This window comes from Protopterus annectens, chromosome 8.part0 (assembly GCF_019279795.1).
Source record: "Protopterus annectens isolate FY-2018-M chromosome 8.part0, PAN1.0, whole genome shotgun sequence".
NCBI classification, from domain to species: Eukaryota; Metazoa; Chordata; order Ceratodontiformes; family Protopteridae; genus Protopterus; species Protopterus annectens.
Window position 1 is genome coordinate 1,157,479,636 of NC_056741.1, and position 25,617 is coordinate 1,157,505,252.

At 37.6% G+C, this 25,617-nt stretch overlaps 1 protein-coding gene across 2 annotated transcripts in view; it reads right to left on the reverse strand.

The window, feature by feature from the left end:
- The window catches only part of MSS51 (MSS51 mitochondrial translational activator), a 674,809-nt gene that overhangs the window by 549,307 nt on the left and 99,885 nt on the right, over positions 1 to 25,617 (reverse strand). For both annotated transcript variants that reach the window (XM_044080662.1, XM_044080663.1), the window contains exon 2: positions 13,953 to 14,165. In XM_044080662.1, coding sequence (XP_043936597.1) covers positions 13,953 to 14,137 — 185 coding nt within the window. In that variant the 5' untranslated portion in view covers positions 14,138 to 14,165. The remainder of the gene's footprint in view (positions 1 to 13,952; positions 14,166 to 25,617) is intronic.

Below are 25,617 nucleotides of genomic sequence, written 5' to 3' on the forward strand. Positions count from 1 at the left end.
AGGCTGTGGTAATACTGAGCACTTTCATCTTTATTAACACTGACTTCATCAAAGTATACAGAAAATGTAAAAGCAGTCCTTTTAAAATAGTCCAACCAATGAAAACCTTCATCTAAGCATAAATTAAAACATAATGCATAGGATAATTAACCATCTAAAAGCAACAGTGCAACAGTGAATGCATTTTGGACTATTTTGCCAGATGTTGCCTAGGGGCAGGATGGGATGCTTGGCCTTGGCTGTAATAAGCCAGTAATGAAAGCTTTCTGTAATGTGTATGCAGAAGCACATACACAGAAGGGGAGGGCTTAGTAAGCCCCAGGATTAATGCAGGTGCTCATATCAGACACTGGGGGCAGGGTGGGGGGGTGACGTTAGAGCACTAAAATAAAATGCTTGTAGGGAGCGAGTCCATTTGCTGCCATGCAGAGAATGAATGAGCCATCAGGTTACCAAAGGGAGCTGTTGGTTGCCAGGCATCAGGGACACCTCCCAAAAAACAAAGTGGTAGTTGTCAATGAAAAGGCAAGCAAAATACTCTTTCCCAGCCTTTTACAAAGTAAGCCACTAAAAAGGATTACCCCCTGTGATAGCCATTTAGTTGTTATCTACAAATATGATTGGTCTGTTTTGTAAAAGCCACTATAAGTACTTTCTAGCTAGTAGTTTACCTATCACACTAAATCTGTTTAATTTGTTTGACATTATTTTATGTGACACCATATCAAATGCCTTGCAGAAATCATAGTTGACAATAAGAACTGCACGTTTTATCTTTAGACCCCTTCTCATGTGAAAACATCCTTTTAGGCATAGCTTTTAAGCAATGAATCAATGTTGCATTGGGATCTGTGCTCCACAGATGGACAGATATCCTAATGTCCTGCACCTTAGACTTTCATCTTGCACAGTCTCATGGCCAGTCAGCAACATGAGTTAACTCTGTGTCACACTATATTCACTGCCAGCTGATGTCTAACAAAAATATGTCTTCTGCAATAAAGATATTGTCCTTCTGACTGATATGATATATATATATATATATATATATATATATATATATATATATATATAGACCTTTTCATGTATTTTGATTTCATTGGTCACTACTGGTCTTTCCTGTGCAAGCTGACCAGACTGGAAAATAGTGATGATCTTAATACTTTGCCTTTATCAGTAAAGAATGTTTTTGGACTAAAGTTAACAATAACTTGTTCAATTTCCCTCCGTTCACCTCTGGCATCCCCAAAGGTTATCTCCTGGGATCCCCGTTGTTAATATATACAGATGCAGTCTGACTACTGACCCACATAATGTCTGCTCTCTTCTCAGTAGCTCATTTGGTGTTACTTTGATCCAGCTTATGTTATAACAGCATTAAGAAGCAACCTATATCTGACTTCTCTGATATGAACATTTCTATGCCCTTAAACCCAATGTCATTATAGAAAAAAACAAAGCCAGGTTGCTTGAAGCAGTACACAGACTCAAATATTTACCCCATGGCTGGATGGCCAACAACACTGATGACAGAATAGTGAACATTCACTGAATTCAAATATGTGGTTGCCATCCACAGCCCTCCATTTAGCCTTAGGGAACACCTCAAAGCTTGTATAATAAAAGTAAGCAGCCACATCTGTACCAAATAGCCATATCTTAACAACATACAACTGCCTCTTGAATTATTCCTAAAGTATTTTGGACTGGAATAAAACTTCTGTTATCACCAGAAAAAAACATCACTCCAAATGCAGTTCTCAAGCCACCAAGAAAATGTATCTGTAAACAGTTATCAAACTATATGCAGCCAGTATCAACAACCCCAGCATTTACAGCCATGAAATAATATCAGTGTGATTGCCTTTATTCTTAGATCATTTCAAATGCTCTGTGTATCCTGTTTCCTAGAAAATATACAAAACTGCCAGACTATCAATGCTAGATAGATATATTCCAAAAAGAAATCACATAAACAAAGCTTTCTGGAAAACACCTTTCATCAGTGCATATACCAAATTAATTACATTCAATTACTTTATACTTATTACATGACACAAAACACCAATCACTTTCTCTTTTTCTTCGTTTGGGGGGTAGCCTGTTTCCTAAACAGATTAAAAGTTTTGGATAGCCTGCTACTGACCTCATCCACCCCAAATTTCTGTAAACAGTAGTTTATGAGCTGGTCATCCCACTAACTATATTTTTCTGTCAGAGTATTACCAAGTACTACATATCCACACTATGAAAGCAAGTTCTCATTTCACCACTATAGAAACGTGGTTCCTCCAAATCCATGTCAGATTTTAGACATTTAGCTTCACTTTAATTGGGATACAAGTGACTCAAGAAGATTATCCATAAAAAGTTCATAAATTTTCTACTATACAGTAATCTGTTTAGCAACTCCCATCTTGGAATGCTGCAGTCACTACTCTTCTAGCAGGTGGTAGCTCTGCTTATTGTAAACAAAATAAGAATAGCATGGTTATAGGTATGTTTCTTTTCAAAAGACATATTAACATAGATGATCACCTTTGCATAGTGATTGGTTCTGTAGCTATCTCTCTAAAAGAAAGTAGATCATCAACCAGGAATTAGTAATTTTATCCTTATTGGATATACCAAATAAAATTTAAACTTCAAGATCGAGGAGACCAGATAACATATTCAGTGATTTTCTGCACAGTATCAAGTAAAACATGATAAAACCCCTGTCGGTTGTGTTAAATAAAATATTATCATGAAGACACATCCCTGACCTGTGGTGATAGACAACAGTGGCACCTACTAACAAGAGGGTGGGGGGAGTCAAATGAGATCCAGACAATTTTAAACCCATCAGTCTGCTCAGTATTCTGTGTAAAAACATGGAGAGCCATAAGGAAAACTTATTCAAAATGACACAGGGGATTTACTTATGTAAGATATGAAACAGTAATAGTTTCTTAGGGGGAGATGTTGTCTTTTGAATATTTTGGTATTCTTGAAAGAGCTAACAGCAGCACTTGATGGATGGCTGATAGTATATAGCACTCATCCTGACCTTACTACAGCATTTGTCTCTATCCCACATAAGGAAATAACTGAGAAACTAATAGCACTACATGTAAGTTCAAATGTAACTTAAGGGCAAGGTGCAGATTAAGCAACATGACACAAAAATTCAAGATGGAGAAGGGGTTTACTTGTATATCCCAACAGATATTACCAGTAGTGCCTAAAAGGTCCTGCACTGTGCTGCTTCTATGAGCTATATTCTGCTTAGATATAAAAGTTTGAAAGGGGAATACTTCCAGTATGGCAGCTGGTTGAAAGGAGACTAAACATAACCCACCTGTCAGGAAATCTAAAGAAAATATAAAAAACAAATGTAAGGGTAAAATGGACATACAGACAAACCATTCATTAAACACTCCAAGAATGGTCCTGCTAAGCTAGAGTTTTCACTGTGTGGTACCTTAAATCTGTTGTAGTGGAGGCCCATTGGATATATGCAAACTGACCCCTTAAGGACATGCCACTGTTTTACCTACTAGGTTTCTGGATGCCCATGATTTTCACTTTTTAATTCTTTAGTGGTACATTTAGGCCAAAAGAGCTAGACGCCACTAGCTGTAGACATGACATGCTCTGCCCTTTTCTGAGCTTGTCAGTACAGCATAAGTGAATTGTTTCACCATATTTTGCAAACACAAAGCTTATGACTAAGCCTGATACCCATAAGCATTAAAGTGCCTTCAAAATATCTCAAATAACATTCAAAACAAAGGGTGAAAGGGTTATACAGGAAAACCATTCGGCAAAAACTCAAATTAAGACCAAGCTAAGCTAGAGTCTTTACTTTGTAATACCTTAAGCCTCCTGTAGTAGAGCTCATTGGATATGTGCAAATGACCCCCTAAAGACATAGCAGTGTTTCAATTACATGGCATCTGAATGCCCATGATGTTTCACTTTTTCAAGTCTTTACTGGTGTGTTCATATGTCAATATAAAAAGGCCAGTATTTAACAGCATTAAAATGCAGAAACAAGCATTAGCAGCAATTAATTTATGCTAGACTGACAGGCAGTCCAAAAACAGTCCAGAAGAAGAAACTGCAGTAGTTAAAATAACCTCAGCAGGATTAAACTGCTGGTGACCATGTGTGCCAAGATGTCAGTACCAAGAATTTGAAGGAAATGGACAAGAAACTGACAGGACATTCCCTGTGTGAAGATATGTGAAGGCTCCCAGCCTAGCTAGATAGAATTTGTAGATACTTCTGTCATTTGTAAATATTAATCTAAGCCACAGGCTTGTTCTCTTAAATGTGAAAATACTGTATTGGATGTTGAAATGAAAAAATGTAACAACAGTGCACTCTGCTGTAAGAAAGCTGATAAGTCAAGCATTATGAAATACTTTGATCTAAAACTTGGAGCCGAGATGACTAGAGGAAGGCATTCTGCCTATTGTTTTGAGGCCAGAGTTAATGGCTAGAATTTACATGTATAATTTCTTTTATTGCTCTGGCTTCCTGACCAGCTGCAAGATCAAAAGGGCCATTAACCTCTGAGTTTCTGTTAATCTGGGAACCAGAAAGAAATGATGTAATCTGAAATGAATCAGTGGTATTGTGTTATCAATTTAAGACCAGAAAGAATCAGAGGGCATAGAGCATTTGTCTTGAGAACATCCAACTCACCAGCATTCTGCCTGTGTTATATATGTAAGATTATTATATAACCTTGTTTTCTCAGATATAGCTAGGAACTAGGAAGATTAGATTAGTTTTTTTTTTCTGTATTGCTGTCAGAACTTTTCTACTCTATTATTTTAAGTACTTTTCTGTGATCTCTGAACTCTTGACTAGCACTGTGTAGTAAGAAGTATTGTCTAGTGTTTTTCTTATTTATTATTAAATATTTTTAAACCTTTCAAATGTGGCTGTTTTGTGTAGAGATAATTTAAGCTCTAGAGTACATTGCATGTATATAGTAATAATGGCCAAGCTACTCCAATATTCCTTGACTGTTCAGTTACACTTACCCTTTGGATAATAATATTGCACAGTATAATTGGGCACCCTTTCATAAGGGCCTTTTAGTAGCTGATAAATATTAGTGGGTGGCGGCAAGTGATACTACCATATAGTCTGGGTAAAAGGGGCACAGCTGGATAACCTATGCCAGCCTTCCCCAGGAGTGTCTGTGTGGTTGTATATAACTCTTATCTCAAAGTGTGCACGCACGCATGCGCACGCGCATGTGTGTGTGTGCGTGAGTGCGTGCGTGCGCGCGTGTGTGTGTGTGTGTGTGTGTGTGTGTGTGTGTGTGTGTGTGTGTGTGTGTCAGCTACTTGAGCAGGGACATGAAGCACTGGCTGAACAGAGAGGGGTGCTGGAGGTTTTAGCTTGCCAACTAGGCTGAGATCTGAACCCTATAGTTGTGCCAGTGGGGAGTCTTATTGGGGACTTGGAGAGAAAGGGAGAAACCAGCCCCAGACTGACTGTGAGCTATGAGTGCTCTTAAGGGAAATTGTAATTTATTATGTGTGTAGTTGTTATCCCCCCAATGTGGATGCCCCTCACTGGTGTTAGTGGTGAGGAATCATTGATTGCTGGGCCAGTGCACAGGCATCACACCCTGAAATATAAAATAAATAAAATGTAAGTGGGAATTTTTAAAATCAGTAGCACATTAAAAGACTATATCAAGGATAATGGCAACAAATACAGGACCTGGAGGAGGCACTAAATTGACAATATGCAAACACATAAGACCAATGCAGAACTGAAAGAAAAATTATTACAAAGCGAGTTACTTCAAGAGATATTAATGCTGAAAATAGTGGTGCTAGAGGATCAGTTAAGGAGACACAACTTGAGATATATGTCAGTCCCAGAGAAGAAAGAGAGTAAAGATTGTAAAGGATATATGTAGAAATACATCAGTACATGGACTGGCATCCCTGAACACAATATCTTGATAGATAGCGCCCATCAAACCATTTTGCCTATAGCCATATTAAAAAAGACACCAAAACTTCTACTGGTTAAATGTCAATCTTGTTCACAAAAGGAACAAATCTTATCCCTTCTGAGGAAAAAAGGGAAAGTGTTGAAAAATGGTCCAGACAGAGTTTATGTAGACAATGACTACTCATCCAACAGTTAGGCAACAAAGGAACAACTATCCTCACAATTAGTCATTTCAACCAACAGCAACTTCATTGTAACAGGAATGAAAACTTAGTTAACAGTGGAACTAGCACTGGAAAATCTACAGAAGATAAAACAGGAAAAATAGAACAGGGGGAAGTAACTGAAGGACCAAGCATGATCATAAAATTGATGGAGAAAATAGAGCAACAGCAAAGAAACTTTAGACAGAAAAAGAGACTATATGAAAATAATAACCAAAAAGATGAATAAAAGATCATCTAGGAGTGAAAATGCAAAATTGAATAAATTTATAATACATAACGATCATTGCTAGACAAGCATACAGAGCAGGGGAAAGTAATCAGCATTATGCTTAAATGTTATTGAGTATAGGACTACTAACTTCATGTAATGATTTACCATCTATTGCGGCACTATTACAACACTAGAGAATGATGACTAGACTCGACACTGGAATACGTTTCCCAATGTTTTCAGATGTTATCCCCTGTTTTATAGTCTTAGTATACATAAAAAAAAAAACAGAAAATGCAGGAGAAGAGAGAATATTGAATATCTCTCTTCTGCTAAAAACTTCTTTTATAAGATTTTAAAGATTATAAATACTATGGGTATCAAGAAAAATTATTATTAATTGTAGATGATATCATTTTGTATATTACAGATTCTCAGAATGACATACCTAGGATATATGAAATACTAGAGCAATATTTGTGGTAAATACACACACACACACACACACACACACACACACACATACACACACACACACACACACACACCGATGTTACATTATATATATATATATATATATATATATATATATATATATATATATATATATATATATATATATATATATATATATATATATATATATATATATATATATATATATATATATATATATATATATATATATATATATATATATATATATATATATATATATATATATGGGTCTACTGCTTTTGGTCATCAGGCAGTTCACTTCATTGAAAACTCATTTGATTGAAAGCTCATTTGATCGAATTCCATTTGGTTGAAAATGGAATATAGCCCCTGCTCCACTTCAATGTGACACTGGAGTGAGAATATAAAGTTAGGGGGGTGTGGGGGGCACAGTCCCCCACATTGGGGAGTGTGGGGGCGTAGCCTCCCACATTTTGCAAATGCTTTTAACTGACGTTATATGTTTCAATGTATTTGTAATGGATACACAAGTATATAATAGTGAATACACTGCAATTATGCAGGAGGCTATGCCCCTCATACTCCAATAACTTTATATTCTCACTCCATATATATATATATATATATATATATATATATATATATATATATATGGGTCTACTTCTAAATTTCAGATTTTCAAAACATCGACTTTCTTATGGTCAAGATAATAAGACTGAAGTTTTGAAACTCTGAATTGTTTAAATGGGGATCGCCATACAATGCAGAATGGTATATTTACCATTTTCCTCGCTGTAGTGCGATCTTGGAATTATTATATTTTATTAGCAGGGAGTGTGAGGGGTGCAGGGTCTTGCCCCCTGCAAAAATGTAAAAAAATAGATTGTTTTGCTTTTTTATTTAAATTTTGAAGTTTTAAAATTTCAATTTTATGGTCTCGACTATAAGAAAGTCGATGTTTTTAAAGTTCAAAATTTAGAAGTAGACTCATATATATATATATATATATATATATATATATATATATATATATATATATATATATATGGATCTACCTGACAACACCGACGCACTACAACACCGACAACGAAATCACCGACACCACATAACCGAAAGTTCACAAACATGAAACCTCACATGCCCGACACACCACAATCCCGACAATCAACAAACAAAACACATCCCCTGTCCAAAAAGCACACACACAACACAAGCACACCAAAATCCTTACAAACCCACACTAAACCTTATATACACAACTATCTATAACCTTAACCCAAACCCTAACCCTAAGGTCCATCACTATCGCACACTCACCTAACCCGCTCCCTAACCCTAACTCACTTAACCCGCCCCTATCCCTAAAGACTGTCATTATCGCACACTCACCTAACCCACGCCCTAACTCACTTAACCCACCCCTATCCCTAGAGTCCATCAATATCGCACACTTACCTTACTCGCACCCTAACCCTAACGTCCGTCACTACCGCATACTTACACAGCCTTTTCACATGTCAGTGTTCTCAGCGTCGGGGTTTTCATCTGTCAGTCATCTCAGTTTTCGATCTTCTGGTGTCGGTGTTCTCATCGTCGGCATTGTCAGCTTTCGGCATTGTCAGGTAGACCCATATATATATATATATATATATATATATATATATATATATATATATATATATACATATATATATATATATATGTATGTATATATGTATGTATATATATATATATATATATATATATATATATAAAAGTGTGTGCATGTGTGTGCAGGCGGCAGCCTCCCCTGCAAAAATACTTGCCATTGGTTTAGGCCATTCTGGGGCAGGTCCTGGAGCATGCGAAGAACATGTCAATATTTGCGACTTTAGCATTATGACATCAGTGTAATGGGTGTCAGTGCATCCTGAGTATTTCAAATATGTGTACTTGGGTGCATGAATGTGTGTATTTACCACAAATATTGCATCAGTATTTCAGATATCCTAGGTATGTCATTCTGAGGATCTGTAATATAAAAAAATCATATGATCTGTAACTGATACATCATATATATATATATATATATATATATATATATATATATATATATATATATATGAATATATGGTTCCCTATCAGAAGCCTGAAACACTATAAGCCTGAAAATCAAAATCCTGAAAACTATAGACTGAAAGTTCAAAATCCTGAAAGACCAAAATCCTGAAACTCAAAATCCTGAAAACACAAACAATGCTAATATGTCACTATAAAGACACTAATATCTACCAACTGACCCTGACCCTAACCCTAACCCTAAGGTCCGTCACTATCGCACACTCACCTGACCCAGCCTAACCCTAACTCACTTAAACCGCCCCTAACCCCAATATTTGTCACTATTGCATACATGCCTAACCTGCGCCCTAACCCTAACTCACTTAAACCGCCCCTAACCCTAACATAAAACCAACCGCACACTTACCTGAACCCAACGCATGACCCAACACCACAGGGCTAACAATAGCAAAGCCACAATGACGTCAGTATGTCCATTTTGTGGGTGGGAAAGCATAAAGGAGCATTCATGTCCAAGTAAATGAAAATGCATCTATTTTCCAGACCTTCTTCCATGGAGTCCTTGAGCAGAATTTTGCCAGTTGATTGTTGTGAATGGAGGCAAACAGATCTGACTGAGGTGTTCCCCAAAGCTGTATACATTTCTGGAAGACCTCCTGACTCAACTTTTGCTCTGGTGAGGATGCCTGTAGAGTGAGATTGAACTGAAAAGATATATACTAAGCTACCATGTCTAGTCTGCACAGAGGGTAGGATCTGGTTTCCCTGTGTTTGTTTATGTACCACATTACTGTGGTATTATCTGTAGTCACTATTAATGGTCCTGCACATCACAGATAAATTATACAGTCTGGGCCACTTATTACTGTCAACATCTCTTTTACATTTATATGTTTTGGTCTGTCCTTTTTGTTCCATAGACCCTGCACTTTTACTACCATAGTAACTGATCCCCAAGCAAAGTCTAAGGCATATGTAGTCACAGTTCTGGAAAGGAAAATGGAGACCTGGATTCAGATAAAACTAGTCAATTCACCAAAAGAGTTTCCTTTTTACAAATCTCAAAACAGGAATCTGGAATGACAGGGGATGTTGATATTGGGACCCTGCTGATTTTAGATACCACTGAATTTTTCTCATGTGGATTCTGGATTGTGAAAGAGATGCCAAGAAAGCTAGTATACTGAGAAATGACCTTGCTGAAGCCTTGGTCTGAATGGAAAAACTCAGGAATAGATTTAGATACAGATATAAATCCACTTTTATCTATGGAACAAAAAGCTTTTTGAACTGAGGAATCTAGGAGACTCACCAGGAAAACAAAACTGTGGAAAGGAGTCAAACAAGACCTTTGGATGTTCTCCTGAAACTCCAGTCTGAGAAGGAGATCTTTCAAACAAGTCAGAAGTTCCTGACACTTTGAAAAAGACTCTAGAAAGATAAGCAAGTAATCTAAATAAGGAAAAGTGTGAATACCTTGCAACTTGCAGTTGACTATCATGGAGCTAGAGGCTTTTGTAAATACCCTTGGAGCAGTGGATAACCCAAGGGGTAATACAGAAAACTGAAAGTGTGATCCAGACACAGAAGACCTTTAGAAACATTTGTAATCTGGTGTTTTAGGAATCTGATGATAAACATCCTTTAAATCTAGGATCACTAAGAAACTTGAAGGGGAATGAGAGGTTAGCAGGTTGTGATGGGATAACATTTTGAAGTTTGGAACTTTCACAAAATGGTTTAAAAAGGAAAGTTCTAAGACTGGTCTCCATGAAGCTTCCTTCTTTGACACCAGAAACATTCTTGAATAAAAACATTTTACATTCTGAGAAAGAGGGAAAGCTTCTATCACCCCTGAGTTATCAGACGCTGAATGACAAGAGTAAAAAAAGAAGTCTGATCTCACAGAGGAGGATGAATCCCCTGAAAAGAAAGAAAAGATTCCCACTGCAGTCTGTATCCCTCATGAATTATTCTCAAAACCAATTTATCTGAGACTATCTGCTGCCAAAAAAAAAAAAAGAAATGGAGAGACAGATTTGGGGGAAGATTTAAAGGCTTACCAGTTTACCAGTAAGGCAAGGGGGAAACATTTTGTAGATAGTCATTCAGTCTTGTTGGACTATACATGTTTTGGGGGGCTACTGCTTTCTTTTGAAAGCACCCTGGCCACTGATTTTAAAAGGCTGTTTGATGGCAGCTTGCTGAGTCTGCCTATTTTGCTTTTTATAAATTGTTGCAGAGGTAGTTGTTAATTTAAACCCATGGCAAATTTGGAGAAGCATGGATGACAAATCTGAAAAAAACTTCCTGAATCAGCTTCCCTTTCATAGCAATTTTTTTAGGATCTCCACAGCAGGTGGTTCAAACACAACTTCTCTCTCCAAAGGAGAATTCAGAATTTCATATTTTGCATTACTGGGTTGATTTGTGTAGACAGCTAAGCAAACTTTCCCATAACAGTTCCAGTAGCAGCAGCTCTGGTGGAGGCATTAACTGAATGACAAGCACACTTTAAAGAGTGTTTAGTCACTTGAGAAACTGAAGCAATAAGATTACACAAATATAATTTCTCTTCAGAAGATGGAAAAGAAGCTATAATGTGCCTCATATTCTCAAAAGAAAACCATAAACTTTAACATGTGGGTTTTGCAATTAAAAATTCTAAAACTAAATGTGGCAGAAAAATTCAAATTTTCCCAAATCTTTCAAAGACATCCCCATCCTTATCAGAGGTGCAGGTATTAGCATTTACCAGATGTTTCACAGCACCAGGGTTTACCAAGGAAATCACTGCTGAGTCAAATCTAGGTTAGAAAATAAAACTGTGTAATACTGAGGAACTAGTACTGACACTATTTGCTTTCCTATGGGCAACAGACTAGCTGTTGGGCATATTGCAGGCTGTAATAAAAAATATCTTCTAATGCAGGAAGAAGAAGAAGTGAAGTAAGTTCTGGAAATCACAGTTGCAATAAATCACAATATTTCTTTATATATAGTGAAATGTCATTATGTTTCCACTGAATCACTTGATTCATTCTGAATATGATTTCAGAAAAAGAAAATAGTTCAAAGAGACTATCAGAAGAAACACTTATCTCAGAGTCATAATTAGTACAGTGAGGAGGGAAAGCAGAACGTGGTTCTCACAATCATTTTCCTGTTCAAAAATTTGAAAATCTTTAAACAGTACGGAAATGGAAGGCTCAAGAGCCTGCACTAAACCCTGAGGCATTCCCAATAAATTACTCCCATCCACAGTAACAGAGACAGGAGCTGAAATATGCCTAACTTTCATCTTCATTTTTGGAGGAATTTCTGTAGAAGCAAAATGACTTCTGACAGACACATCCTCCCTAGTGACAAGTATCCAGTCCAGATAAACAGTGGGGTATTCCCTGCTCCTTCCTCAGAGGCAAGCAAGAGTGGTTATTCTTTGCCTCCCAAGGACATTCCAACAGCAGAAAAAGGAGATGTATGATCCTGTCAATGGCAATTGTATGTATGGACTATACAAGCGGGAGCTAAGAAAAGGGATAAATGGTCTGAGGGATTAAGAATGGCCACAGTAGAGTCACCCATCTACTGCTGAGGCAGATTTATAACCTGCTGAAGGGGCAAAGGCCGTTTGTAATTTTTTTTTTTTTTTTTTTTGTGAATAGAAGAAAGAAGACCTGAGGAACCAGTAGATTGTTCCATGGTGAAACCAAAAATTATGCCTAAGGCCCAAGAAAGCTGACAGCAGTAGTCAGCAAAACAGGTAAGTATTAAAAAAGTAGATTTTTCCACCAAAAATAAAGTGAAAACACTATAAACACTTACTCCAGCCCCCAAAAGTAATTTACCATAAATTCTAGTTAGGGAAAACAAACTTAAACTTAGATTTAACAACTTTTTTCCACAAAGGTAAAGAGTTAAGTTTCGCAGTACAAAGTGACTAAAGTCACATGACAGTCCATTAAACCACTTTTTCCCAGCTTGAAATATATTGTTTTACAGAAAAAGTTACCTTTCTGTTATAAAAGTAAACTGTGAAAGTTTTTTTTTTTCCCCAAAAAGGAATTTATCTGACTATGTAGAACCATTAGCTCACCGTCTAGCCTAAAGCCCACAAGGGGAGTATTCTTCAGCGAGAGTAAAGCTCTGAAGGACTTGGCACCTAAACCATTGTTTTTCTTTGGCTCAATCAAGCTGACTAGATTTGGGCACATGGAAGGTATCCTTAACTTTGGAAGCTGGCAGACTGTTATATCCTAAGCAGGATATAACCCATATAGCTAAGGCTACTGTAGCAGGGATCAAATGATGAACATTAAGTGGTACAGAGGTAACTAAACCACTGAGAGTCCCCCACAAGCACAGCATCCTGCCCAAAATACACAAAACACATAAGATCTGACTAAAATTCAGTCAAAAAGGAGAATTTTCACAGAAAAAGTTTAAATACACATTTACACATAAAATCCCTTAGAAATGCAATGACAGTCCTAAAAACATAAGTTTTGTAGCTAAACACAATATTTAAGCCTGAAAAATACAACTTTTCCTCAGACGAAATATATATAGTGGAAGGTTTTCCTCAACATGGGACTTGCCTGCCCAGCCTTGAGGAATTATTAGCCAACCAACAGTTCCACGAGGCCCACCAAAGGAGAGCTCTTTGGCAGCAAAAAAGCTCTGAGGTAATCTGTGCTCCAACTGTCTCTATATGCAGTTCCCCTCAATATTCTGACCATTAGATGGAATGGAAGTTACCCTAAAGGTCTGAAATTCTGGCTTGGCTGACCATGAAGGGTAGGACCCAAACAGCTCAAGCTACTGCAACAATGATCTTTATATTGCATTTTACTTTATTTCTGTAATACTATGGGGCTTTTCTGCTTCTGCTTTCACTGTCAATTTGCACTACTCAGTTGGGCATTATTAGCAAAGTCATAGTTATTCTTCAAAACAAAATCTGAACTTGGAAACAGTGAATCTGAAAGATGATGGGTTCTTTAAATTGTTAGTAAATTGTCTCTTACCTGTAATCTTCAAAGTTCTTCATGTTCAGCTTCTGCAAAATGACATGAGATAGACCAGGCACATTGCTGTCCATAGCCAAAAAGCCCAAGGAATCAGTGAACACCCCTTCAACACCTGCTACATCATCTGTCTTTGGGATGGCTGAACTTGTATCTTCAAGTTGATCTGCTGGAGATTCAGCCATATTCCAGTCTTTAATAGGGACTCAGAATCTGTCAAGATACAAGCAGGATCAGAGTATTAGATTAATAAACATACCTCTTGCAGTATTCCGAACAATGCTCAGACAGCTTAGCTGAATACTGGAAATTACAATGCCAGTTTAACACAAAAACTCAGGTTTAGTTTTTCCATTTGCTCATTTTATCCCCGAGCAATTGATTATGTTTTTCTTGTAATAATCCCTCTTACTCTCACACTTCTTTAACAATTTTTCTTCTAAGCCACATTCTGCTATATTATGGTAGCTGGAATCCTAGGCTTCAAATAGTCAGAGACTATACACATGCTGAACTATGTGGTATTTAACTTTTTTTTTAATAAAAAGCACTTTATTAAGTAAAATAAAACATCTGTAACATTAGTTCATGAATTCTATAACATCTTTCACAACTATATTCAGAATATAGCAAACAACATTTCAAAAAGTCCAGAAGCTTTTAAGCCAGAAACAGTCCTATTGTAAGATACTGCACAGAAACAAAAACAAATCCTCAAGAGCTTAGTTAGTTATACTAATACTGCTTAATATCAATGGTAAAGAAGATGCATTCTAATCTAACATAGCCTGTGTTCGAGAAGTCAATAATGCTTTCTCTTTCAGTTTAACATCACTGATCGCTAACTCTAGGTTTTCAATCCCTTTCATTATCTGCATTATCTCCTTACCTGTTGGCAGGTTCCCTGTTATTACTTTCCTGTTCATAGGTTCATAGGTAGGTACTAGGGTATTGGCCCTACGACCTATATAAGCCTAGCCAAACGGTACCCTGGCTTTTGCCACCCAAGAAAATTATTTTCCTGTGCCCCTGTCAAGCAGAGCCACAGAAGTGATCCCTGGGGTGAATTTCCTATCTCCCATCCAATCATCAAGATTTTTCTTGAAGAGTGCTAATGAGGAGCTTTGTTTGATATAGATAGGTAGTTTGTTCCAGAGTATGGGAAGTCTCTGGGACAGGAATGTATCCCTCCAGCATGTTCTGTTTATTGTGGTGACAAGGTTTAGGCCCCTAGAGTGTGTAGCTCAAAGGGATTGGGATTTTTTTAAGTGGAGCATGTCCAACAGCTCTGGGTTTGACATAGCTTTGTATGTTAGGCAGAGATCGCCTCTGAGTAGGCAATATGTGACAGAGTAAAGCTGGTGTTTTTTGAGATGGTCTGCATAGGGCATCTGTCTGAGGCCAGCAATCCTCTTTGTGAGGTATTTCTGCGGCCTTTCCAATTGTTGTAGATGTCTTGTGAGGTACATACCAAAAGGAGTATTGTACTCTATAATGGGTCTAATGAGTGATGAGTAGACGAGAACAATTACCTCTTTTTTCTTGGATGAGAAACCTTTTGTGATGAGGTGTGCCACGTAGAAGGATTTCCTGACTACTGTGGCGATGTAATTATCAAAGGAGAGACTACTGTCCACCCGTGTCCCAAGGTCTCTTATCACACTTTCGGTGCTAGGTAGACTACGACCTATGTGGTAGTTCATGGGTACAAAGTTTTTACCAAAAGGGATGACAATGCACTTTTTGGCATTGAGCTTGAGGCCATGGCTTTGACACCAGGCATCTGTCTCAGTGAGGCCCTTTTGTAGGATGTCCACATCGTTAGGAGTTTTGATTATGGCTCCTAGTTTGCAGTCATCTGCAAACATTGTTAGCCAAAAACCTTCTGTGTTAGCCTGTACTTCAGAGAAGTAGGTACCAAACAGGAGAGGACCTAGGACTGAACCCTGTGGTACTCCACTTACAACTGGCCTGAAGTTGAATTTAGAGTCTGCTACTTTCACAGTGTGGGTTCTGTCAGTGAGCCAGTTGGCAACCCATCTTGTGATATAGGGATTTATACCTAGTTTAGTGAGTTATAATTCCAGAGTGGGGGATGGTATTGAAAGCCCTGGCGAGATCTAGATAGGCTGTATGGACCACTTTACCCTCATCTACTGCTTTGGTGACTGCTTCAAAGAAGTCTATCAGGTTTGAGACATGATCTGCCTTTTACAAACCCAAACTGGGTAGGGTCCAGAGTTTGGAGATTACCAATGTCATTGTTTATAAGTTCCATGAAGATACGTTCAACAGCCTTGCAGACCAGGCTCGTCAGGCTAATGGAGCGGTAGTTCCCAGGGTCCATGGTGGCTCCCCCTTTGTGGAGTGGGATAACCATTGCTGTGCGCCATTCAGTGGGCACAAAGCCTGAGGTGAGGCTATGACTGAACATGGTACTTAGGTGGGGTAACAGTTTGTTCTGTAGTTCATGTAGAACGCAGCTTGGGATGTTGTCTGGTCCCATGGTTGCTGTGTTCTTGGCTTTAGAGAGTGTGGTTTTTACCTGTGCAGCCATGATTACAGGAACTTTGTATTCTTCTGGTATAGAGATGGACCCTTTAGGGGGTGAAAGAGGGGTAAAGGTAGCACTAAACCTATCTGCCAGGATGTTGGCAATATCAGTTGTTTCTGTATATTTAGTGCCACTGTGCTGTAACTCAGAGCATATCTGAGTGTTGCAATTAAGATTCTTGACATAGCTATAGAATACTTTGTGGTTGTCTTTAGAATCAGTGGCGATTTTGTTTTAGTAACTAGCTTTGGAAATTTATGAGGGATCTCAGCTTCTTACTGAGGCTGACCATGGAGTTCCTCCAATCATAGGATTTTACTCTTTTTTGCAACAGTTTCTTTCTTCTGTTGTAGAGTTTGTTTATGACAGGGGACCACCAGATTGGCTTTCTGTTTTTGGAGGATAGCATCTTGGTTCTGTTAGGGATTGCACACTCCATGCACTCATGTAAGTGCTTTTAAAGTGCATTTGTATAGGATTCAGCAGTCGTACCTCTATTGTCCATCAGCATGGGTGTCGTGAAGTTTGCCACTTCTGTCTTAAGAAGAGTGAAGTTGGCTTTGGAGAAATTTTTTACAGTGGTTTCCCTAATGGAGGATGGGTGCGGGATGTGGATGTCTAGGGTGATTAGCTAGTGGTCAGATCTGATCAATGAGGAATTGACCTCTGGTGTGGAACACCGGTTGCCCATGTTGGTAATGACCAGGTCTAGGATATTGCTGCCCCTGGTGGGGATGTGGATAAGTTGATCCAAGGCATTGGAATTTATGAATTCCAAAAAACATTGACCACAAGATTTGGTACATGAGTATTTTTCCCAGTTAATGGTGGGGTAGTTGAAATCACCCATTATTAGGGTGTTAGGTTGTACCCTAATATTTTCCTGTGTATCAAGAAATGAGGTGTTGGAATCCTCGGGCATGGTGGGGGATCTGTAGCAAGCTACAATTTGGATTGCGGTCTTGCCCAGAGTTAGTTACACTTGGATAATCTCAGATACATTGTGCTGAGCAACTAGCCTGGAGCTGTGGATATCCTTAATAAATATGGACACACCTCCGCCTTTAGTGTTTTGGTCCAGGTTAGGTGGCCGAAAGGTGTGGTATGAATTATAGCCTGGTAATGGAGGGGTGCTCTCTGGAGCCTTGAACCAGGTCTCTGTCACTGCACAGATGTCGATGTTCTCCATTTTAAGGAGTGCCTTGAGTGAGTGCATTTTGAGGTTTAGACTTTTAGCATTAAGTAGCATTGCCCTCAGATTTTGCTTGCTTGTACCTGTTACAGTGGTAAATTTGTCTTTTGAACCTTGCCTAAAAAAGGCACTATAGGGGTGGCAAGAGCCGTAGCCAGTATCTGGAATCCCAAGGGCGACAGGTGCAGGCCATCTCTAGCAAAGCATCGTGGTTTGTCAGTCATGTCATCCCAGGCAGGCAGATACTGGATCACCTTAGAATGACACCAGAAGATTAGTCAATTGTTGAAGTCAATTATTTTGTCCTTGTACTGTGGTATCATTCTGGGTGATGGCAGGATGCTACTCATGGCTAGGGTCATACCTGCCTGGGCTATAAGATCGGAGAGCTCCTCCATGTCTCTTTCCAGGAAGATATGTCTCAGGTCATTCACATCAACATGGACAATGACAGAGTCATATTTGTACTTGTTGTGGAGTGACCTGAGTGCGTGCGTTATGTGGTAGATCCTGGCACCTGACAAGCAACAGTAACTTTCTCCTTGTTTAGCCTGGTGAGTAGAACATCAGTGTGTCTGACTATAGAGTCACCTATGAGTAGAGTGTTGGGTACGTTGTTATGCCTTATGGGCTGTGGTTGAGTGGCACATTGAGTTTGTGGGCTATGTGTCATTTGGGTTGTGTTGAGGGCTGGAGGTTGCTTGCATTTCTGCTTTGGAGGTTCCTGTTGCTTGGGTAGATTTTTAATGAGAGCCTCCATGAATGTAGGTGTGTGTTTTGTGTTTCTATGTGTGTGTTTTGGTGGTGTAGATTTTGAGGGAATATGTGATGAGTGTGGTGTGGTGCAAGTGTTTACCTTCTCCTCTTGACTGTCTAGTCCAGTCTTAGGTGAAGAGAACTTTGCTTCCAGCTTGGCTATATAAGTGCATCTCTCACAGGTTGTAGTGTTGGGTGGTAGGAGGAGAGGGTTGTCTGTGTACATGAGGTAATTGCTGCATTAACCCAAGAGCCCAGATTCATCAGGTAGACAGGAGAACTGTAACTTGTTTCTTTAGTTGTGAGCACTGCTATATCTACCAAGGACTGCTGTAATTCTTCCAGAGCATCTGTTTTCTATAAGCTGATAGGGATTAGCTTCATCCTGTCCTGACAACCTTTGCTTCATATTTCCTGTATCTCCTTCAGAACACATCCAATTTAGGATATTCCTACAACATATGCATAAAATCACCCAGTACTAATTGTTTACACCTCTAACAATTTCTTGCAACATTGGGGAACATTCTGGCTAGTCTAGCAGGACTACAGAAGTTCTTGAACAAACAATGCAGTCAAAGAATCTGAATTTGTTGAATATAGTTGCATATCACAGAACTAACATCACCCTTGTCCAATCAACCTGTAAGCTGGGATTTCTGGGATCCCTTTCCATGCTAACCTAAACTAGTTAGTTTCAGTTTCTCTTGTCCTGATATGTAATTTTTATATACTACTTATACCCTCATATCCCTTATTTCAAAACTTTTTGCACTATACATAAAAAAATGAAAACAAGATTAAAGAAAACTCAAAATAAAGGGATACTGATGAGCTGAAGTATAACACCGTATCCTCTTAATTTATTTATTTATTGGCAGTTCTTAACCGGGTTAGTCCAGCTGAGTTAGGGACCCATTTTCAGTGGAAACCCAAAGAGAAAAGCTCAATAAATTGCACATTATACATTGATACAAAAGTTGAAAAAAAAATTTTCAAATTATTACAATAATTGAAAAAAATAGTTACAATTAGTTACTAAAGTTAACAAAAAATATAGAAATCAGCAGAACAACATAACAGACAGCGGTAAACATTCCAAAAGTAATAGTTGTCTGGTTGCAAAATGTTGCCCAAAGGTAAATTCCAGTAGTGTAAGCAATTAAACAGAGAGCAATAAGTACATAATGACTGGACAGGAGTAATATGAGAGTCAGTAGCAGTATAAAGGAGTTAAAAATGAAAGAAATTAAAACAAAAAGAGATTGAGAGTCAGTTGCAGTATAAAGGAGTAAAAAGTGAAGGAAGTTAAAGTGAAAAGAGGTTAGGTAGGATCAAGTAGGGGTTTCACATGAACAGGACCATGTCGTTTGAAGAAAGAGTTTGAGTTCTTTTTTAAACAGGTACTTTTGGTGAATGTTTCTTATGTTAAGAGGGAGAGAGTTCCAGGCATGGGCAACAGAGTGTTTATTATGGGACTTGTCAATATTTTTATTGTGTTTGTAAATATCAAGGAGGTGTTTGCTTGTGGTACGGAGGTGACAAGGAGGGTTATAGTAGAAGACTAGATTAGAGATGGAGGGGCAGGAAGAGGGATCATTCAAAATAGAGTGTGTAGTATGAAGTTGGGGTAGAAGTAACTGATTAGAGAATTCTGGCCATTGGAGTTCTTTAAGGGCAAGACAGTGATGGGATTTGTGAGGGAGGTTGGAGACAAATCTGGCTATTTTGTTATAAGTTTGCTCTAGTTTGGTAATAAAGGTTGTTTGGACATTTGTAAGGACAGGAGCTGTATTAGTTGGTTGTCAGAGAGCCAGGCTTCGACAGATGAGAAAGTTTGTTGAGTGACAGCAAGAAGTTCTGGGATGTTATGAGCAGTTAAGATGAGAGTGGAATCGTCGGCATATTGTAGAAGTCTAGAGAGGTTAGTAGCACAGTGAAGTTTGTTAGTGAATATATTGAGCAGGAGGGGGGTCCAGAATAAAACCTTAGGGGACACCAGTTTTAACAGGGAGGAATGGAGAGAGAGGACAGTTTGCCAGCAGACAGATTGTTGCCTTCCGGAGAGAACCAGTTGATGGATGAGGTAGAGAGATTGAGGTCAGAAAGTTTAGACAGAAGTTTACAGTGGAGACAGTATCAAAGGCCTTAAAAAGATCAAGGAATAGACCGGAGGTGAGGTCTGAAGCCATGTTGGGTAGGAGTAAGGAGGTTGTTGTCGAGAATGTGTTTAACTGACTAATTTTGCAATACGAACGTACAAAAATATGAAAAACAAAACTTAGAGATTTTTTAAAGGCATAAAAAATGGACATTGGAAAGAATGAGAGATCTGATATGGCGTAATATTTATGCAAAGGAGAAATCCAAAATAATCAATACAAAAAGCAGCTCCAAAGACATTTGAAGAGAAATACAGGCAAAGGCATGCATATATGGAAAATTTCACAATACAAAAATAAAATCACAAAGGAGAAATGTACAACAGAAAATTAGTAAAGAAAAAGTTCAACAAATAGAAGTTCAGGTTATGGAATACCTGCAAAGTGAATGATTTAGTCTGGAAAGTCTAACACAGGTTATGTCACAGCATGATGGAAAAATGAGTCCCCAAATTTAGGAGAAACAGGTGGAATAGGAGACATCAAAAGAAGAAATATGGACATGGGAAAGAAAAAGAGATTTAATATTTATGCAAAAGATAAAGCAAAACTAATCAGTACAAAAAAGCAGCACCAAAGATATTTGAAGAAAAATACAGGCAAAGGCATACAGATATTCAAAATGTTACAGTACAAAAAATAAGAAAACAAACGGGGAAGTAGAAAAGAGGATTAGCAATGGAGAAGTTAAAGAAATAGAAACTGGAGTTATGGATTACCTGTGAAGTGAAGGATTTAGTGTAGAAAATCCAACTCTAGTAACCTCACAGCATGATGGAATAGTCAGTCCTCAGATTAAGGGGAAACAGATAGAATGGGAAGCATCTTAATAGTTGCCACACAAAGATACTTTAGCAAGGGAAGGAACAGGAAATAGTGGCAACTCTGATGCAGTCAATATTTTGAAGTGATATGCCAGTAAATTCCCATACAAAAGAGCAAAGGATGAAGCAGGATGTAGCTGAAGAGAATATGTCACAGGAAGATGTTGTGGAACTTTCTGTAGAATCCCAGAAGGAGGCGGAGAATAAAGAATGTGCCCTCAGTTCAGAAAAAAAGATTAAGGGAAGTGTTGCTTGATTTAATGGAGATGGATAGACATATTAAGACTGATGAAAGAAAGAAATTATAGAAAGTCAACAAGACCCAAAATATTAGAAGTTTGATATTGAGATGGAGACATTTAGAAGATATTCAGATAAATATAAAGGAACAGTACAAAATAAGCAATTTGTTGATTATCTAAAAAAGTTTTATAGAGATTTGGGAAACAAAGCAAAAGGAGTTGAAACACCAACAACAAAATAGAAGAAATAGGCACATTTGGAGAGATATCTATGAAGACTCTCCGGAACATAATAAATATGCTGAATGGATAGAAGTAGTAAAACAAACAGTAAGAAGTTCAGATGTACAGGATATGAAATGGGATGAAGTAACAGCCACAGGAATTGAAACAGAATTAAGAAAGGCTCCTAAATGGAACACCCAGGCCCAGATATAGTACCTAACTTCTGTCTAAAAGTATTAACCTCATTACATGAAGATTTAGTCCTGAGTAAAAACTAGTTATATGCACTCCATGAACAGACACCATCCTGGTTAACAAGGAAAATTATACTCTTCTTTAAGAGTGAACCTGCAAGCTATTCTAAATCTATAGACCAAAAAGATGCCTTCCAGTGATGTATAAACTATATACTGAAATTGATACTAACAGAGTTTATAGCCATTTAGAAGAAAATTCAATCATGGCAGTAGAACAAAACGGTAATTAAAGAAAGTCATATGGAACAAAGGATCATTTACTGTTAAATAAAGTCATAATAGAGAATTGTAAAAAGAGGAAGAATCTAAGTATAGCATGGATAGATTACAAAATAGCATTTGACAACATCCCCACATTCATGGATAAAGGAGGGCTTACACATGTATAAGATACACCCTACATTCATCAATTACATTATGGTGACCATGAAACAGTGGCAATCCACTCTGAAGCTAAGTCATGATAAAGAACAAATTTTTGTCCAGGGATAAAAAAGTCAAAAGGGGATACTCTAGGGTGACTCTTTGTCACCACTGTTCTTTTGCATTGCCCTTAATCCATTAAATTCTCTACTTAACAGATTAAATTATGGTTACAGTTTGACACCCTGACATCAGTAAAGTGTAAAGACTTCTCATCCTCTTTTTGTGAATGATTTAAAATTGTACAGTTCATCAGATGAGGAGTTGAAAGCACAAATGCAAGTGGTCAAAACTTTCGCAGAGGATATAAGAATGTCATTTGATCTTGATAAATATGCAAAGGCAATATTTAAAGCAGGAAAGCTGCAGTTCCAAGAAAATATCAGCTTGGTACAGGAATGTGGTATAAAGAACTTTAACAGAAAGCAAACAAACTCAGTAAAGCATATTTTAGAAGACTAAAATTAATACCAAAAACAGCCCTGACATCTAGGAACAAAGTTTAAGCTATAAACCAATTTGCGCTTCCTGTTCTAACTTACAGTTTTGGGGTGACTGACTGGCCCCAAAAGGTATTGGATATGTTGGACAAGAAAACAAGAAAATGCTTCACACTTATAAAATGATATATAAAAATCAATGTATACCAAGATTATGTATCCCTCATTCTGAAGGAGATATGAGCCTGCTTGAAACTGATTACATATATAGATCTGAAATCATAGGACTGTATTTATATCTACTGACCTCATCAGATCCAAACATAGTGAAAGTTTTGAAATATTAAGAGAACAAATCTAAGATGACTTCTCTGCTTAGTTCAGCAAAAGCATATCTGAGTTAAGTGAGAATGAAACCAAACCTGAAGTAGACAAACCTCAGACAGCAACTGAATGTGCCACAAAATACAACAAAGAATATAAGGTGAAGGATCAGATATGAAGGGAAGAAATGTGGAAAAGGCATAAATATAGTTGCGCGTACAGAAAACCCCTGGAACAACATCATGTCAATCAGGATCTGATGCAGGAATGGTTAAGGAGAGATGAATTTAAACTAAAAGATGAAAGGTTAAAATTAGCAGCCCAGGACAGTGGAATATATACTAGTTGGTTTACAAAGTCCATTGAACATGTGGAAGAAACAGACAAATGCAGGTTCTGTAAAACAGAATTGGAAACAGACACACATCTTGTTGCTGAGTGTAATATACTAATGGCAGAGGGCCTGTGTACTGAAAGGCATAATAATGTGGCAAGAATGTTGCATCATGTATTGTGCAAATATTACAATATTGAAGTAGCTGAGAAGCTTTGGAAACATGAGCCACAAAGCATTATAGAGAATGATGAAGGTTATATCACATGGGATCACCCATTACCAACAGTTCAAAAATAGATATGAGAAAACAAGATACATCAGACCACAAAAAGAAGACAAAAAAAGCATTGATCACTGAAATTACTACACCCAGTGATTAACAGTGTCTTACATACAGAGACAGAGAGGCACAAAGTCATAAAATACCAGGATTTGCAAGCAGAAATGAGGACAATGTGGAAGAAGGATACCCAGGCAGTTCCAACAGCAGTAGGAGCAATGGGTCTTATAAAAAGAAATTACAGTCTTATTTAGATATGCTACTTATAAATTTAACTTCGTATGAATTACAGAAGGAGTCAGTTCTCAGCACAATGCGGGTTCTACAAAGAGCACTTTTGGCTGACATCAAAGATAGAAACAATACTAATTTCACAGACTTTAATTATACTTTGACTTAGAAATGGGCTCCTTTCGCGTCATGGTACTAGAAACTCAAAAGTCTTGGAGAAATTAAACCTTAATATGCCATTAAATAATGTAACACCAGTATACCAAAATATAATTGTCTAGTCTGCTTAATTTGCTGCATCAGGTGTCCTAGTACATGAGCTGGCCAAACACCACTGCAAACCTAAATCCAGTTTATCCAGTTGCTAATCTATGCAGAGTGTAACCTAGCCCTTTACTGTAACCATGGCATCTAACTTGGTGACATTCTTTTCTGTGTAGATATGCCTGCATTATTGTGATGATAGGAGGTGCCAGTCTGCCAGCCATGCCAGGAGAAATAGGGCAATGGATTTGTAACATATACCACATATAGCACAAGTAGCTGGAATTTTGTAAATAATTAAACATAATTTGTCTATCAAACTGATTTATACAGATGCTTGCACTGAAAATGTATCTGTGAGATTTGCTTGTGTTAAAATGTATCAATAGTGTACCCTGCTGGAAGGAAAAGAAATGTGCATGCATTATTGTAACTGCTTAAATATATACATTGTAACAGCATATACTGTAAGTGAAGAGGTTAATTTTAATCCACCTGACTTTGTAAAATATTTTTGAAATTAAATTACTTTCTGGGCTAATCCATAAAAATGTTATCTCACAGTTTTGGTTGTAACCAGAGTGAAAATGTCTGGGAAAACAAGTATTAGGAAGCCTTCAGTATTATCTCTAGCAGGGAGCTAATTGCTACTCTCGAAGGAGAGAGGTTTGAAATTGTTTTATGACTTTCAGGAGCAGCAACAGATCTGAGCAATGTTTTGTGTGTGTATTATTAACACATAGGTGCTAAAATCTTGGCGTCTTCTAGTGTCTGTGATAGTATAGGAACCAGAAGTCAGATGATCAGATGTACATGATATCATTCTGTATAGAAAGAATGTTTTAATATTAGATGAGACTCAAGTCTCAGCAACATTCTGTATTATATATTGGATCTGACAACAAGGACCACTCACCCAAATCATCTTGCCTTACTGTATTCAGTAAGTAAGTAGGTAGGAACAGTAATTATTTTAGTCAATCAGGAATAAATAGTGAGACTAGCTGAATACTGTTTTTCTATAATTGTGCGAAACTTTCAGTTGGTGTTATCTTTAATATTCCCTGTGGATGAAACTCTAGTGTTTACTGTAAATAGATATTTAGTATTTCCATATTCTTTTATTATTTATTATTAAATATATTTAAACTTCT